This window comes from Python bivittatus, unplaced genomic scaffold, assembly GCF_059951505.1.
Source record: "Python bivittatus isolate LINGU-HERP-01145 unplaced genomic scaffold, Pbiv_v1 ctg000220_np1212, whole genome shotgun sequence".
NCBI lineage: Eukaryota > Metazoa > Chordata > Lepidosauria > Squamata > Pythonidae > Python > Python bivittatus.
The window spans coordinates 31836513-31854168 of record NW_028277048.1 but is presented as its reverse complement, the minus strand read 5'-3'; the positions used below and the strand labels follow the sequence as shown (position 1 = coordinate 31854168).

At 38.0% G+C, this 17656-nt stretch overlaps 1 protein-coding gene across 5 annotated transcripts in view; it reads left to right on the top strand.

Annotated features, from left to right (window-relative positions):
• The window catches only part of BPTF (bromodomain PHD finger transcription factor), a 91957-nt gene that overhangs the window by 4414 nt on the left and 69887 nt on the right, over positions 1–17656 (top strand). For all 5 annotated transcript variants that reach the window (XM_025168141.2, XM_088138271.1, XM_025168139.2 and 2 more), the window contains exon 2: positions 8786–9608. In XM_025168141.2, the coding sequence (XP_025023909.2) occupies positions 8786–9608 (823 nt within the window). The remainder of the gene's footprint in view (positions 1–8785; positions 9609–17656) is intronic.

Here is a 17656-nt window from a genome sequence, read left to right as displayed (position 1 = left end):
GGGTTGTAGAAGGGAGGGGGAATTGCAGTCAATAGCTCTTCTCCTCCTCCCTTCCTGTTTGTATACTGGAAGATTGCTGCTTTAACCAGGAGGCCTAATTAGACTTTGTTTTGTCTTCAGCATGCCATGATTTCACCTATAACCTCTAATTTTGTGCAGATTTCTCAAGCTGGAACCTTAGAAATAGGAATTGTGGCCCTCCATGCACCATTCCCTATAGCAGGGGTTGGCCTACCACCCAAAATCATCCAGACCATAGTCCCCAAAAGAAACATCCACCTGGCCTGCAATAGTCCTAAAAAAGAAGTTTGTAATTTTATCTTAGGCCTAATGTAGAACCACACTACTTTACTAAATTCTAATGATTTTGATGATATTATGAATCCATATATAGATATACACATATGCTTACAGTATACCTTCCTTTTCCCTCCATAGGCATTTCTTTTCACAAGAGATGCTCTGAGACTGCGGAGCACGCCCTCATTTTCCCTTTTGGCCATGCTTCCCTTTCTTTCCCCTAAGAAGGAAACACCCAAAGAGTTTTCCCCAAAGAGTCTTCCCAAGTGCCAGTGTATTCGTCCAAGAGAGAGGGAAGAGTGGCCTGCCATCCACTCACAGACATGGCCTCTGTCTCCTATGAAGAAGGTTGCCAATTCCTATCCTATAGCAATCCAATTCTTTGTGCACAAACCATCATTCCAACAATGATCTGGCTTTACAAGTACAAACAGGAGCCCTCTAAGAACTTAGTTTTGCTCTGCTTGAATTGAGACATTAGTGAGACCAGTTCTGACAAGGTTTGGCTGTCAGGGGGTCAGGAATAGGTTAAGGAACACCTTTGATATGAAATTAATAGTTGGTGTTATATGTTTTGTTGGGGAGGGGTCATACAAATCATTTTAGGGAGTCAAGGCATCACAGAATTTGAGGGTCTCTGAATTAAGTCAAATCTGTAAATCATGCTTGTGGAAGGTCATCAAGACCTGGCTTTTACCCTGGCGCTGGGGTAGAGTGAGGATGTTTCGGGTTGGTTGTTTGGGCATCCCAAGGGGATGACTGGGGTGCCACATTTTGGTTGTGTTTTACAGTTTTATGGTTTTCATAGTGCAGGGTTTTTATTGTTGTGAGGCGCCCAGAGTTATATTTTATGGTGGGCACCCATACAAATCTAATAAATAAATAAAATTATGGGAAAGGTGTAAAAGTCTTCAGGAAAGCATTGAACAAAGCTTCCTATAATATCCTTGAGGCATATGGTAAAATAGAGGCTGAATGATATTACTATTGTATGAAATTCACAATAGTAAGCAGCAAGTGTTCATGAATGCTTCAGTTTGTACCAGTGCTTTTGAGCAGAGTTTCACTAGACGATATCCTTGGCTTAGTTGTATTCAACATCTGTATAAATGACAAGGGGACATATCTAGGAAGTTTATTTCTAGAGGAAGCTTTGGTTGTGGTAAATTGAAAGGTGAAGAACCACATATTTGGGGCACCAACATGTTTGCAAGGGGCTCAAGATAATGCAGAAGCTTCTGCTTACTCTGAATACGGAAGCCTCCCACCTCAATTCCTTTTGGGGGTCTCCCTGTGTATAGTTTAGATTTGCTGGTTTTCAAAGTAAGATGTTTCTTACTTTAACTCTGTTTGCTAGAGATAGTTAACATTCTGTTCTGTTTGATTTATACTTTGCTAGCTCTCATAGCCTGCCTAAAAGTATAAGAGGACTTCATAATCCATCTTCTAATCCCCAGAATATAAGAAACAGTCCTTTCATATGTACATGTTTCAAAGCTATTGAGTGAATAAAAGGAGAAGACCTCTTCTCATCCCTCCCTTTTCCTTTATCACTTTAGCCACAGTTAGCCCCGCCAGTTAAAAAAAAACGTATTTTCCATTAAAAAAGAAAAAGAAAAATCCTAAAGGTTACAACTCTGTACTCTATCTCAAAGTAATTAACATATGTTAGTTAGTTTTTTGCTATTTGTTATTTCAGTTACCTAATCTGCTTTTACATTGTATATCTACATTTGTACCCATTATGCTGTTCTCTTCTGAGGTGAGCAGCATTATGTGGACAGTAGGAAAGGAGTAAGAAGATTACTCATAGAAATTAAAGGCATGAGATCAAATAAAACAGCTGAAACAAATTTATGTCCCCACACCTTTCTATTCTTGCAAACCATCCTTGCTTCTTCTGTGCCTAACAATTGCTTCGTATGTTGCCTTTTGTTCTTTAGGCTTCTTGCCTCTTTCATTTTGAGGTTCTCAGCTCCATCTAATCACAACTTTCTTGATGTTCACCTTCCTCTTGATTCATTCACTTCATATTATTTGTTCTGCAATTTGATCCTTACTCTCTCTATATGACCAAACCACTTCAATAAATAAATTCCTTGTGCATTTATCTAAGACAAGAAACCAACCATTCCTTGGTTATTTATCCACGATAAATAACCAAGTGGACATCAGTGGACTTCCTTGTCTTACTTACAGCTTAATGTTGAACTATTTGCTAAGCATTGTATTGTTTTCACGCATACATGGGGCTCCATGAGAGATCATGTGCATTTATCCATAGGTACCATAAATAAGTGGACATCACACTTCCTTGTCTGTCTTATACCTTAATATTGAACTGTTTGCTAAGCATTGTTTGTTTTCACACATACATGGGATTCCATGAGAGATCATGATTAAAACAAAGTTTTGTTTTTTGTTTTTTTTTAGCTTTGTACATCTTGCAATGTGTACAAAATGCTAGTGCTTGCAGTGGTGAGGATTTTTATGTGCTGTTTCTCAGCTGCTAGCATGCTGCTTTGCTGTTGTTATGTGCCATTGTAAAACAAGGATTGTGTAAGCTGAAAGTGAATGGTATTGTGTTTGTATTTTTGGCCATTTTTGTGTAGGGGTTCCTGGGACCTGAAAATTATGTCGAGGGTTCCTCCAGGGTAAAAAGGTTGAGAAGTACCGGTGATTTCTCTAAATCAACAAATTTAAAATAAACTTTCTCATATTCATCCATACATTTTTAAATGACCTGCTGAAGAGCAAAAACCTGCTCTGCATACCCCCTGTTCAGCAGAAAGCTAGCTACTTTGCACTGCTCAAATTTTCTTCACTCTCATATTTCATACCCTTTCAATCAGGATTTTGTCACACACCTTCCAAAACTAATGCACCTGAATATTTATACTTACTCTTGCTACCTTTCCTTTTGTACTAGCTATTGCACTGGCTATTTTCCAGTTGTCAAGCAACTTCCATTCTGTAGACAAACTACATACATATTTAACCATTCCTTCACTGTCTACACTTGCCACCAAACAATTTGTTGATATTCTCACAACATTTATGACTACCTTATCAACTTTTTCTTGGACATTAAGATTTAACACACTTAGTTCAGTTCCTGTCTTCAACACATCACTATCATTCAACATAAATCTCTAAAATACTCCTTCCAGAATTTGCCTGCTCCTTTATTTTTCCATAAAAATTGCTTTGCATTTTCATTCCTTCTTTTCACTGTAACTCTTTCTTGTTTTCTTCATCTATATTCTTTGCCATTATCTTTTTCTCAATACAGGTAGTCCCCAATTTAAGAATGAGTTCTGTTCCCAATGTCTGTCCTGAAGTTGAATTTGTATGTGAGCCAGAACAGTATTATTGTATAATACTGCATAAGTAGTATTGTGTAATGAACTTGAACCAATGTGTATTTAACTCGAATTTTGCTGCGGTAGACTCCGTTCTTAACTATGGGCCATCCTTAAACCAGGCATTCTTAACCCAGGGACTACCTGTATATATGCTATACAGTATTTTTCTCATATCCTAATTTTTGGCAGCAGTCATTCTTGTTTATGTGTATTCTCTCATCCATAGCCTCTTTCGCTTCATCATTCCACAAAGCATCCTTTTTCATACTTCGCATTTTCTAAACTTCACATGCTTCTATGGTCCTCTGTAACATAATTTTTTTCACTTTGTTCTATTAGCTCTTATATCCTCTTTCCTAACGTCCACTTACTACTCATAATGTTGGGAGATTAATGTGTGTTCTAATACTTTTTCATATAGGGTTGTACTTTTTATTTCTGCAGTTATTCTACTTTCATTCTCATTTTTTTCACTTTTTTCCTTCCATGTCAATTTTTCCCAAAAACAGCCGTTGACGCTACCAAAAATTGGTCTGCCCCAAATTCAAAACCTGTCATCACCTTTTATCTTTCATTAATTCTATTTGTTCTTCGTTATAAACTATTAAATTGGTCATGCTTTTAGACTTATGTTCCATTGGCCATACAGGTAGTCCTTGTTTAGCAACATTCGTTCAGTAACCATTCAAAGTTACGGCTGCAGTGAAAGAACAATACTTATGCCCAGTCCCCAAAGATACAGTCATTGCAGCACCCCTGCAGTCACATGATCAAGATTTGGATGCTTGGCAGCCTACCCAGTATGACAGTAGGGGTGCTTCAACTCCCCCCCATCTCTGCCCTTTTGGCCACCCTGTACAATGTCACCCCTCAGTGGCAGCAACACTGGAGCTGAAGTAGAGGCTTGGGGAAGGTGGCAGTTGGCTGAGACTGCTAAAGGCTCTGGGCCTCTACTTCAGCCCCAGCACTGCTGTGGCCACCAAGGAATGCTGCTGTGCAGGGCAGCCAAAAGGGCAGAGTTGAAGGGGAGATAGGCCTTACCAAAGCTTGGGGCTGGGAGGGACCAAGCCATGAATTGCTTGGATCAGGGTAGGTCCTTGCCTAATGACTTGTGGGATTTGGCTAAAGACGGCAATGGGGACTGCCAGGATTGTTGTTGCTAAGCGATGCGGTCATGTGACTTCATATGACTGCATTGCTTAGCAATGGAAATTCCAGTCCCAATTACCATTGTTACTTGAGGACTGCCTGTACATACATACCTATACAGTTGTGTGAAAAAGAAAGTACACCCTCTTTGAGTTCTGTGGTTTTACATATCAGGGCATAATAAAAATCATCTGATCCTTAGCAGTTCTCAAAAGTAGGTAAATACAACCTCAGATGAACAACAACACATATTACACCATGTCATCATTTATTTTACAAAAAGAAAGCCAAAATGGAGAAGCCATGTGTGAAAAACTAAGTACACCCTTACTGGTTCCATAGGTATGGAGGCTAAGTAGCAGCCAGGTGCTGCTAATCAAATGCCCTTGATCAGTTGATCATCAGCAAGTGTGACTACCTCTATAAAAGCTGAAGTTTTAGGAGTTTGCTAGTCTTGAGCATTGAGGTGTGTGTTAACACAATGCCAAAGAGTAAAGACATCAGCAATGATCTTAGTGAAGCAATTGTTGCTGCCCATCAATCTGGGAAGGGTTATAAGGCCATTTCCCAACAATTTAAAGCCCATCATTCTACAGTGAGGAAGATTATTCACAAGTGGAAAACATTCAAGACAGTTGCCAATCTTCCCAGGAGTGGATGTCCCAGCAAATTCACCCCAAGGTCAGACCATTCAGTGCTCAGAGAAATTGCAAAAAATCCAAGAGTTACATCTCAGACTCTACAGGCCTCAGTTAGCATGTTAAATGTTAAAGTTCATGACAGTACAATTAGAAAAAGACTGAACAAGTATAGTTTGTTTGGAAGGGTTGCCAGGAGAAAGCCTCTTCTCTCTAAAAAGAACATGGCAGCACTGCTTAGGTTTGCAAAGTTGCATCTGAACAAATCACAAGACTTCTGGAACATTGTCCTTTGGACAGACGAGACCAAAGTGGAGATGTTTGGCCATAATGCACAGTGCCATGTTTGGCAAAAATCAAACACAGCATATCAGCACAAACATCTCATACCAACCGTCAAGCACGGTGGTGGAGGGGTGATGACTTGGGCTTGTGTTGCAGCCACAGGACCTGGGCACCTTGTAGTCATTGAGTCGACCATGAACTCCTCTGTATACCAAAGTATTCTAGAGTCAAACGTGAGGCCATCTGTCCAACAGCTAAAGCTTGGCCGACATTGGTTCATGCAACAGGACAGTGATCCCAAGCACACCAGCAAATCTACAACAGAATGGCTGAAAAAGAAAAGAATCAAGGTGTTGCAATGGCCCAGTCAAAATCCAGACCTCAACCCGACTGAAATGCTGTGGCAGGACCTCAAGAGAGCTGTGCATAAACAAATGCCCTCAAACCTCAATGAACTGAAGCAATGTTGTAAAGAAGAGTGGGCCAAAATTCCTTCACAACGATGTGAGAGACTGATAAAATCATACAGAAAACTATTACTTCAAGTTGTTGCTGCTAAAGGTGGTTCTACAAGCTATTGAATCATAAGGTGTACTTAGCTTTTCACATATGGCTTCTCCATTTTCACTTTCTTTTTGTAAAATAAATGATGACATGGTATAATATGTCATGTGTTGTTGTTCATCTGAGGTTGTATTTGCTTACTTTGTCCTGATACGTAAAACCATAGAACTCAAAGAGGGTGTACTTCCTTTTTCACACAACTGTATAGGTATGAACAGACTTGAGCTTAAACTATGCAGATGAAACAGAGCTTTTTCTAAAGAGAGAGTCCTCAGTCACTGTCTCATCCATTCTTGGGTCTTTGAATGGCCCAGTCATTTTTTCTGTACTCTTTTGTCTTATTCCCACCAATTCATTCATGTTACCTAGCAGAATACATTTTCCCTCTGGATTGTATTCATTCAGAATGTTGCATAATTTTTCTCCAAACTCATCTCTGGTTCAGATCACCATTTAGGAGCATAACATGCAGTTATCACCAGCCTGTGGATTCTTCCTTTAAAGTGCCCTACAACAACCTAGACAACATCCTTTCATACATTTGGACATACAGTTTAGCCCCTTCATTCATAATGAAATCTTTCCTGTAGGCTCCCAGGCACTTTTATGCTGTTCAGTGCTTGGATCTGTGAGTATGTTGCAGAACAATGTATTATTGTTCACATCTTGGACTCAGAGATAGATACAACTTAACTGTATAATCAAAATGCCATGTATGTACGTGTGTGTATTTTCTGTTCTTGCAGTAAACATCTTATTTCAGTTGGGTATGGAGGTTTGAGTGCAAGTTACAGCAATCCCAACAGATTAATTTTCTTTGTCAAGCTACCTAGAAACAGTTAATTGTGTGTTATTAGTGTGCATGTGAAGAGTAGCAAAATAAATATGGTAGCCCATTTTCTTATTTAGAAATGTAGATTCATCATGCTGAATCATGGTTTGTTGAATAGGCCAAAGCTGTTTGGATGTACAGAATATATTAAACCTTAGATAGTGATTTACAAACTATAACAGTCATCTCCAGAGTTTGGATGAGTGCACCATTCAAGTGAGACAAAGGGAAGAGGCAATCTTTGTCAATTTTCCCTTTGATTTGCAACTATTTGGGTTTCCCAACCTTCAACTTCAACTCCAACATTCTCACTTGTGGCCATGCTGGCTATGGAATTCTGGGATTTGAAGTCTACACACCTGAAAATTGCCATGGTTGTGAAACAGCAGTAGACCAGCAAAAAGTTCCCACCTTCCCCATTTCACACAAAAGAGAAAGAAAAGTGGTGACTAGCATCCTCCTCCCCCAGTCCACCAGGCAATTGCTGGTAAAAGAGCAGGCAGCCGCTTGGGCCTGTCCTCTGCCAAAGAGACAGAACTGTTGTTTATTTCACCCTTGCTCACTTCATCTGAGCTACTGTGCATAGGTAAGGGAAGGATCTGCAAAGACTCAAAACAGTCTAGCTCAGTCCTAGCTGTATTTTAAAGTGGAATCAGCAGGGCCATATGCCAAAAAATAAAAATCAGAGCAGATTTTGTGAGGAGGACCTCCAAAGCAGGATCTGTGAACAGAATGCTACTTCATCTGAAGTTGAAGAGCCGGGGGATCGGGTGAGTCCCAAAACAGACTGTCTACAAGTTTTGCTAGAAAATGTAAAATAGATACACCACAGCTGAGCTAAAAGTTAATCAGCTTGGCTGCTAATCAATGACAGCTTGGGAACATATAGCTCTGGAACTGATCTTGAGATGCCTAAATCTCATTAGTCTTAACTGGCCTTTTTGAGCAGGGACATTACATTTTTTTCTTCTCTAAAAGAGCCTTCAAAAGGGAGAAAAAATGCAGCATGATAATTACTTTGGGCCTCTGCTTTTGAGTAAGAATCTCTAAGTCCAAGTGTGGATCAATAATATACAAATTACAGCATGAACTTCCTTGTGTACTTCAGCAAAGTCTGTTATTGTGAAAATCACACATTTCCTTTTATAAATTTCCAAGCAGCAAGATCAAATTAGCAAGAGATATCAATAAAAATACTGTTTGCTTACTTTTATTAATACATTTGATTTTACTTAAAGGCCTGTAGAAATTCCCCTTAGAATATGAAGATCTTTCATATTTGTGTGGCTCCTGAGTTAAGATATATTCATTTTCCAGATAGCTTTTTCTAGACGTTTAGAATGAAGCAGCAAGTCTTAGCTAATTATAACATGAATCCTTTTGCAGAAGGTGTACAAAATGAGCACAAGAAGAAAAAGGAGTGTTTTGCCTTCTCATAAAGTTTGATTAAATATCTGTTGTTTCAGATTTTTTTTTTTTAATTGGATCTGGTAGAAATTGGATGGATGGATGGATGGATGGATGGATGGATGGATGGATGGATGGATGGATGGCATTGTAACAAGTGAATATTCAGTCAGGATTATAAATATGGATATTTCTGCTTTCGCTTACTATTATCACATCCTTACTTATTTACTGTTCATTTATAGGTAGAAGGCGACAGAGAGTACATCGACCACGTTCTCCAATACTGGAAGAAAAAGACATCCCTTTTCTTGACTTGCCCAAATCCTCAGAGGACCTAATGGTGCCTAATGAGCATATAATGAATGTTATTGCCATCTATGAGGTACTGCGGAACTTTGGCACTGTTTTACGCTTGTCTCCTTTTCGTTTTGAAGACTTCTGTGCTGCTCTCGTAAGCCAAGAACAGTGTACACTTATGGCAGAGATGCACATAGTGCTTTTAAAAGCTGTTTTACGTGAAGAGGACACTTCAAATACTACCTTTGGACCTGCTGACCTCAAAGATAGCGTTAATTCCACATTATATTTTATAGATGGGATGACTTGGCCTGAGGTTTTGCGGGTATACTGTGAGAGTGACAAGGAGTATCATCATGTTCTTCCTTTTCAAGAGGCAGAGGACTACCCTTATGGACCAGTTGAAAATAAAATTGAAGTTCTGCAATTTTTAGTGGATCAGTTTCTTACAACAAACATTGCACGTGAGGAATTAATGTCAGAAGGTGTGATACAATATGATGACCATTGTAGAGTTTGTCACAAACTGGGGGACTTGCTTTGCTGTGAAACTTGCTCAGCTGTCTACCACTTAGAGTGTGTGAAACCACCTCTTGAAGAGGTCCCAGAGGATGAATGGCAGTGTGAAGTTTGTGTAGCACATAAGGTGCCTGGTGTAACAGACTGTATTGCTGAAATCCAAAAAAATAAACCATACATTCGACATGAACCTATTGGATATGATAGAAACAGGCGGAAATACTGGTTCCTGAACAGGAGGATTGTTATGTAAGTACATATTCTAACCATATCAATATTATACTTTTTTTTTTTAAAGGCAGTTCATCAATATATTTTTATTTTTATAATTTGGTTCCAGGCTTTATGTATATTTCCTTATAAGATTAAACAAAATTCCCAGATTATTTGGGGGGGGGGGGTAGGGATTTTTTTAATTGTAGCTGAAAAATTCCAGACACTATTTTACAGTTTTGAAATGATGTCTGAGCTTAGAAACATTGGTTGCTTTTTCCTTTATTTGTTACTGGTGCTCTTAAGGATCAAATTTAAATTTATTAAATTTAAGATTAAATTTAAGAAAATAATTTATAATATTATTTACATCCTGCATCTCTGAAATGGCTTTGCTTTACTTGCTTCTCCCAAGTGGCAGTTTAACCTTTTTCATCTTACTTACAGTTTCTATATTAAAATCCAGGTAACAGATTCACGTAATTTAAAATGCAACAAGCTGTTACAGGATGATGATGATGGTGATGATGAAGAAGGAGGAGGAGGACCTGGAGTACAGTTTTATTTTTTGTGGAGGCCGGATAGAAGCTTGAAATTAGGGCTCTGAATAACTGGGGGTACATCTTTCAGTTCCACTAGTTTTAGCTGTGGTCAACATTATACAATGATTTGAATGTTTGGTGCGAGCAAGAGGAACCCTGAAATTTGAAAAGCTTAGAAACACTGTCTTGTTCAATATCACACAGATCATAGTTTGTTTTATCTATGCTTTACAGAACAACATAGAAACAAGCCAGAATTAGTCTTTCAAATAAGCAAAATAATGATTTGTTTGGCCATTTTCTGACTGCTTTTCCTCTTTTTTTTAGCAGCTCTGTGGATTTTGTACTTGGGTAAAGTACAAAACCAAATTAGGAGTAAATCAGGAAACTACAGATATGATGTAGCCCCATTCACATTAGCAGCTAGCCAGTAATAAACTATGTTTCAGTGGTGGTTTATTGATGTAAAAAAATTAATTTATTCACTGATTACTGTTCGCACATCATGTTAAGCAAAAAACAAAGCACATTATGACAGCACAGTATATGAAACCAGCCATGGATGAAAAGAATCTAGCATAGTTGTCTTGAAATAAATGTATACAACTGGGGTACTAATATAGGTAGTCCTTGCTTAACGACCCTAGTTGGGACTGGCAACTCTTTTGCTAAACGAAGTGGTCATTAAGCAAAACATCACGTGACCACCCCTGCTTAGCAACAGCAGTTCTGACAGTCCGAGTTGCAGTCGTTAAGTGAATCACCCACAGTTGTTAAGTGAAACATCACATGACAGCGACTTGCAATCTCCTGCCAGCTTTCCCATTGACTTTACTTGTCGGAAGCTGGCTGGGAAGGTTGTAAATGATGATCACATGACCCCAGGACACTGCAACCGCTGTAAATGCATGCTGGTTGCCAAGCACCCAAATTTTGATCACGTAACCATGGGGATGCTGCAAGGGCCGTAAGTGCAAGGGCCAGTCAGAAGTCACTTTTTTCAGTGCTGTTGTAACTTCAAACAGTCACTAAACTATTGGTCGTAAGTTGAGGGCTACCTGTAGCTCATTTTTAAACTGGCCAGTTCAGTGAAATCTCATTCTAAGATATCATTTGTTGTTCCATTATTCCAAATGTCCATTAAATGTGATAATATGTCATTACTGTGATTTATTTCATTTGCATCCTGCAAAGTACATCATGATGTAATGATACCATTACACAAATGACATAAATTGCTGCACATGTGATAAAATTGAGCACCTGGGTCAGACTATTTCAAATGCAGCAAGTTTGTCCATTATATTGGGGGAATGTCTGGATGGAAATGTGGTTTGTTGCATCCAGAGTCTGCACATTAAACTGAGGGTTCACTGTTGACAGCCAGCATGGTGTAGTGGTTGAAATGTTGGAGTGGGAACAGGGAGACCCAGAGTCTGGTCTGCACTCATCCATGGAATCTCACTGAGTAACTTCGGGCCACCTACTTTCTTTCAGCCCAGCCTACTTCACAGGGTTGTTGTGATAAGGAGCTATAGGTCTTGTACTGCATTGGGTATAAGGGCATACCAAATTAAGAAATAGTAACATATAATTTGTTTCCAAAGATTCCAAAGAACAGGACATTGCAGAAGAATCAAGCGTTGACTTTCTAGGGAATCACTGGTCTGGTCATACATAATACTAAGCTATGATTGATTGGACAAACCATAGTGACCTGGTTTACACATACTGCTAAGCCATAATAGATGATGTTGGTTTTTGGCCAAAACTGAACTGCATTATACTTTAGTATTGTTTGCCAACATTCACAGAAGTCAGACAAGGCACTGGTACAAATCCGAAGTGCATCATGGGGGATATGGGGATCTTTGACTGCCTGTTATATTTTATGCTGATTCTGGTGGCTCTCAGTTCTCTACAGAAGTGTCATGGCCAACTTCAGTAATAATGTGTTTCTTTTAACCATTGCTTAATTTCATAACATGCTGTTTATGCTTTTGCTTCTGTCTCATTTTATCTGTGACTAAGATCGTGTGCAGTACTTTGAAACATACCTATTTCTAGGAGTGTACCTATTTGCCTAGGAGTGTATTTAAGCAAATGAATTAATATCAAATGTAGTGTTCTCCAAGAAGAGAAGAAAGAAAGCCTTATATACTTTTTTGATTGCAATTCATGCTTTCATCACTGATCATGTTCCTATAGAATGATAAGCCAAGATTCATCTGAATAAGGAAGCACTTATTGAGTATATTCTTAAACTGAGGATTCTCAGCTGTTGTCAGTTTGTTCTTGCTTTAGGAGTGTTCACTTGTTTGAGAGCAAGAAGTTAGGTTCCTTAGACTGACTGATACTCTTAACAAACCGTATCTCTTCCTCTTGTGAAAAGTTGTGTGTGAAAAATCTGTTAAGTGTTAGCAATTGTGATAACAGAGAGCAGAAAAAGTGCACAGGCTGTGTGGATTAGTTAGCGTGCAGGATCTTCATGAGAAGCCAGGTTTCTTTGTTCACAAATACTGCAGGTATGTCTGCCTGGTCTCTCTTCATCTTCTGCAGAGGAGAGCTTAGCCAATCTACTAGGTTCTTAGTCTAATGGAGTGTTTCTTAACGTTTTTGCTCTCAGGACCCCTTCCCACTTTTAAAAATTATGGAGGACCCCAAAAGAGCTTTTGTTTGTATGGGTTATATTTATCAATATTTATTGTATTGAAAATTAAAATTGATGCATTCGTAGAATATTTATTTATTGAATCATGTAAAAATAACAATATTAAACCCTTTAAATATTAACATAAAATATTTTTTTATGGAAAGCCCTATTTTCTTAACGAATAAAAGATAATAATGAGAAGAGTGATATTGTTTTAAATTTTTGCAAATATCTTCAATATCTAGCAAATAATTTTGATTTTGCAGACCCCTCAGAGGGTCTTGGTGGACCCCCCAGGGGTCCTCAGACCACAAGTTAAGAAACATTGGTCTAATGGGTCTGGTACTACCATTTTTGTCTCACTGCTTCTTCCTTCCCATATTTAGAACATTGTATCCAGTGCTCCATATATTTTTGTAGAAATATTTTGTTGTTGTTGGAAGATATCAGCCACTGAATTTTGCAGCCAAATAGAATCTTATAAAAAATGAATATTAAAATGGGTATTTCCCAGATTTTGAGTTGGTACAGAATATAACTCAGATTGTTTGGTATGACTGTACATCCATGAACAAATAGAAATATAGTTCACTAACAGTTGAATTCTTCAAGCTGCAGATGGAGTAGAAAGCTGTATTATTTCCTCTTAATGCTGTAGTTTTTTGTGTATTTTGCCATTTTATCTCATTCATGCTGAATTAGATAAGTTTGAAAATTCTGAACTCTTTTCCTCCACTTTAAAAATTGAAGCTTTATAAGAAACAACCTAAGAGTCCTAGAAAGCTGAATTCTGTGCTCACTACCACATTCAGTGTATTTCTGTATACACTATTAAGGACATACATGTTTTTCAACAAGAGACACTTATGTCCTTTTAAACAAGAATATAAACATCAAAACACTGGAAACAAACTAAACTGATGTAACTATAAAGTAGTTATATGTATGTATCTCATGTGGTGTAATTCATCTTCAATTTGCAGAACTATATGTATACCTAAATAGGTCTTTTTCTGTGTATGTTCAGTGAAAGCTAATGTGTAAGGTTGAAGTGCTAACTTGAAGGCTATATGAGGTTTGGGGTGGTAGTTTAAGGGGTAAAATGGATGTCTTACACTCTGAAAGACCTATGTACCCATTTTCCCCTTAATCTCAAGAATGGGTGAAAAAAGGAGGTTGACAAACTGCATGCAGCCCCAAGGCTACCTTTTTTGCATCCCTGATAGAGGTATGTATGCAAATTTTATAAACCAAATCAATCTTTATTGCAGTCATTAACCAGCACACTAGATTTAATACAGACTTAAGATCCCCTGCTGGATCTGATTTACTGCCAATCTAGTCTAGCATTCAGGGTACTGCAGTGGCCAACCAGACACATTCAGGAAACTTTCAAGTGTGGACTGTAACATTTTTCTTTCACTAGTACTTTTTAGCAGTTGGTATTTAAGGTGTGGGGTATATGATTCCAGACATAGCAAATAGTAATTGATAGCCCAAACATCTATGAATTTGTTCAGTCCCCTTTTAAACTGTTTAAATTGGTGGCTATCACATCTCCTGTTAGCATATTCATAGCTTAACTAAACATTGTGTAAATAACATTCTTTATTCAATCCTGAATCCCTCCACATTCCATTTTAATGGATAACTTAATTTAAGTATTACAAAGAGAAAATATTCTGTATCCTCATTTTCCATACTCTGAAGGATATTTCTCAGTCTTGCCTTAAAAGATATAAACACTAGGCTTAAAGATCAGTGTCATTTTTGTTTCCTGTAGAACTTCACTGCAAAAGCAGCAGCAGGTATATTAGTTAAAACTCCATGTCTGTATGTTGATGTAAGATTCCACATAATAAAAAAGGATTAAAGGTTGTGTAACAGAAAATTAAAGGACACTTCAGGTACAGACTAGTATGAGATCTATATTAATGGCAGTGACGTTAATAATGCCAGATAACAGAAATATCAACCCAGTGTGTAGTTGCTGCTAAAAATAAATAAATAAATAAATGCTGTGCTTGGAATAACTATGAACTGGAGTTAAAACAGCCAGCATAGTTGAAATCTTATATAACTCAATGGTGAGACAAGATTACTCTGTACATTTCTGGTTCTGACACCTGCAAAAGACCACTTCTTTCAAGGGTTCCACAGCAAAAGACAATTGATTACTGTGACCAGTCAGGCTAAACCTCTTGACACTTGCCTAGTCATTGGCCATTGGATGTCTTAGCCTTTCTATTCAGGAATTCTCCCTTTAGCTCAGCTCTAGGAAAATAGAAAAGAAGATACATTGGTTTGTCTGCTCAAAGCCCAGAGTTATAGACTATAAAAACTTCATATTGATCTTGAAACATGGAAGCTATGTAGTCATGTGGTCTTACATGCAGGCATGGATTCAGTGAGAAATTCCTCTATAAAATCAATTATTGAAAATGTTTAGACACATAAAAGAGTTTATTGGGGAAAGGGAAATTGAAGGAAAATAAAACAAGAAAACATCACAGGGTATTATGGCACTAAGGAAGCACATTTTTTAACATTTGGCTCTGAATATTACTTCTCTGTTAAAGAAGTAAAGAGCTGCAACAAATAATAAAATTTAAAAGTATACCCTTTCCTTCTTTCTACCTAAACTATGGATTACGATTCTCACACTGCTGAACCAAATCTGGTCCAGAACTTTAGCTAAAGGAAGTTGTAGTTCATTTCAGAGGCTCTCTTATTTATTGATAACAATGAAAGTGGAGGAAAAGCCTAAAATTGCATACTACTATTCTCTAGTGTAGTCTCCTCCATCTTGATGGCCTATTAGTATTTTGATTCCCAGAATTCTCAGCAATAGGCTTGCTTGCTGGGTTGATCTGGGAATTGAAGTCCACACAAGTCCATGAAGAGCACAAAGGTTGAGAAACGTTCTAGTGGGAGTATCTTATGTATGGAGTTTTATTCACAGAAACCTTGGGCAAAAGTCACAGATAATTTTCTCATCTGATACATCGTTGCAAAGGAACTGCATACATTTTATTCTGTTTCTTAAAGTACAGGTAGTCCTCGTCTTATGACCATTTATTCAGCAACCATTCAAAGTTATGGCGGTGCTGAATGAAGGGACTTACAACTGGTCCCCAAAGTTAAGGGTGTTGCAGTGCCCCTGCAGTCACGTGATCAAAATTTGGGTGCTTGGCAACCCACATGCACTTACCACCTCAGGGGCGCTTCAACTCCCTCACCCCTCTATCTCCGCCCCATCTATGCCTTTTGGCCCCCTGTCGCTCTGTGCTCTGCTGCCACAGCTGATCTCCGCCATCTTCTTGCTCCTGCTATTGACCAAGCATTCCGGCCTAGCCTTTCATGAAACAGCTGCTGGCTGCCTGAGCCTTTCTTGCCCAGGTCGCACATGGCGGTTTTCTCACAAGACCTGGGGCACTCTTCGTCCACAGCAGGAGGAAGAAGACAGTAAAGATCAGCTGGAGCAGTGGAGTGTAGGGCAGCAGGGGCCTCGGAGTGCAGGGTGGCAAGGGTGACTGGGACTGGACTGAGATGGCTGCAGCTTTGTGCTGCTGGGCTGGAGTGGGTCCTTGGCTAATGACCAGTGGAATTCACTTAGCAATGGAAATTCTGGTTCCAATTGTGGTCGTAAGTTGAGGACTACCTGTACAACCTGTGTTAAATTTAAATCCTTCTTATAAACTAAGTTGGAAATCCAAGTGTCTGTTAGAAGATCAGACTTGGAAAAACAAAATAAGGGTTTTTTTTAAAGTTTAATTCACCCTCAGTCTCATTTTAGATTAATATCTTAAGGGTTTTTTTTTTTTTTTAAGTTTTCCCAGACTAGAGTTAATTGTATATGCCATTTAGGAAAAAAATAATTTCCATTGACTTATTTAAGACCAACATAATTGCATATCATGTTGGTTTAATGGCAGATTATGAAATTAGACCTAATGCAGACTTTATTTTAACAGTATGAACTTATACAAATCAGGTCTATTGAGAGGAGAGAGAAAGTTTCCTATGCAGTCAGCATATTACATTACTTAAATTTGGACTGCTCATAACTACAGCAAAATCAAAAATAAATAGAACTGAACAGATTATTCAAATATCTGCATTTAAAAATTGTACATTCTTATAGGAGAATCAAAAGAAATTTAGAAATAATTTTGTACAACTTCCACATTTCATACAAGGAGACATAACAATCTCTGAAGTCTCTAAAGAAATATTGAAACTCATTTTTTCCCTAAAACTGGGGATTAAGCAGGACCGAAAGCTTTTACCGCCATATTATTTTTAGATTATCTTGCATTTTCGTTGGTAAACTAATTGATATCACATACTAAGCTGTGGATACTACATATAGCCATGGTATATAATGAATAGTAGGTGCTACTCTATGATCATAATAAACTAACTAGCCACTATATGAGTCTCATAAAAAAATTCTAACCTTGAAAAGAATTAGACTCTGCAGTTTCTCAGTGCTGCTATTTCAGTTCTACTTTACTAAAAAATCTAAAATATTTTCAATTATATTAGAGGTGAAAATAAGAATTATAAACATCAGTGTTCACTGACTTAGTGATCTCATATTCAGTACTATGTTACCTTAGTTCAAGGTTTCTCAATAAAATTTGATAAAGCAGAATAAGTTACTATACATAAATCTCATGGGTATTTTGTTTATACATATATATTTATTTATTGTATCACAAGAGTACATCAGTACCATGTATGTATCTCCTAGTTGGTGGGAGATAGGCAACAGAATGTCCCCTTGCATAATAAGATTAGAGAGGCTAGCTTGCATTGAATAGTGTGAATGTATTTAGGGTAAAACTGGGCTTTCAGCTGCTGGCATACTGGCCAAATGTACAAGA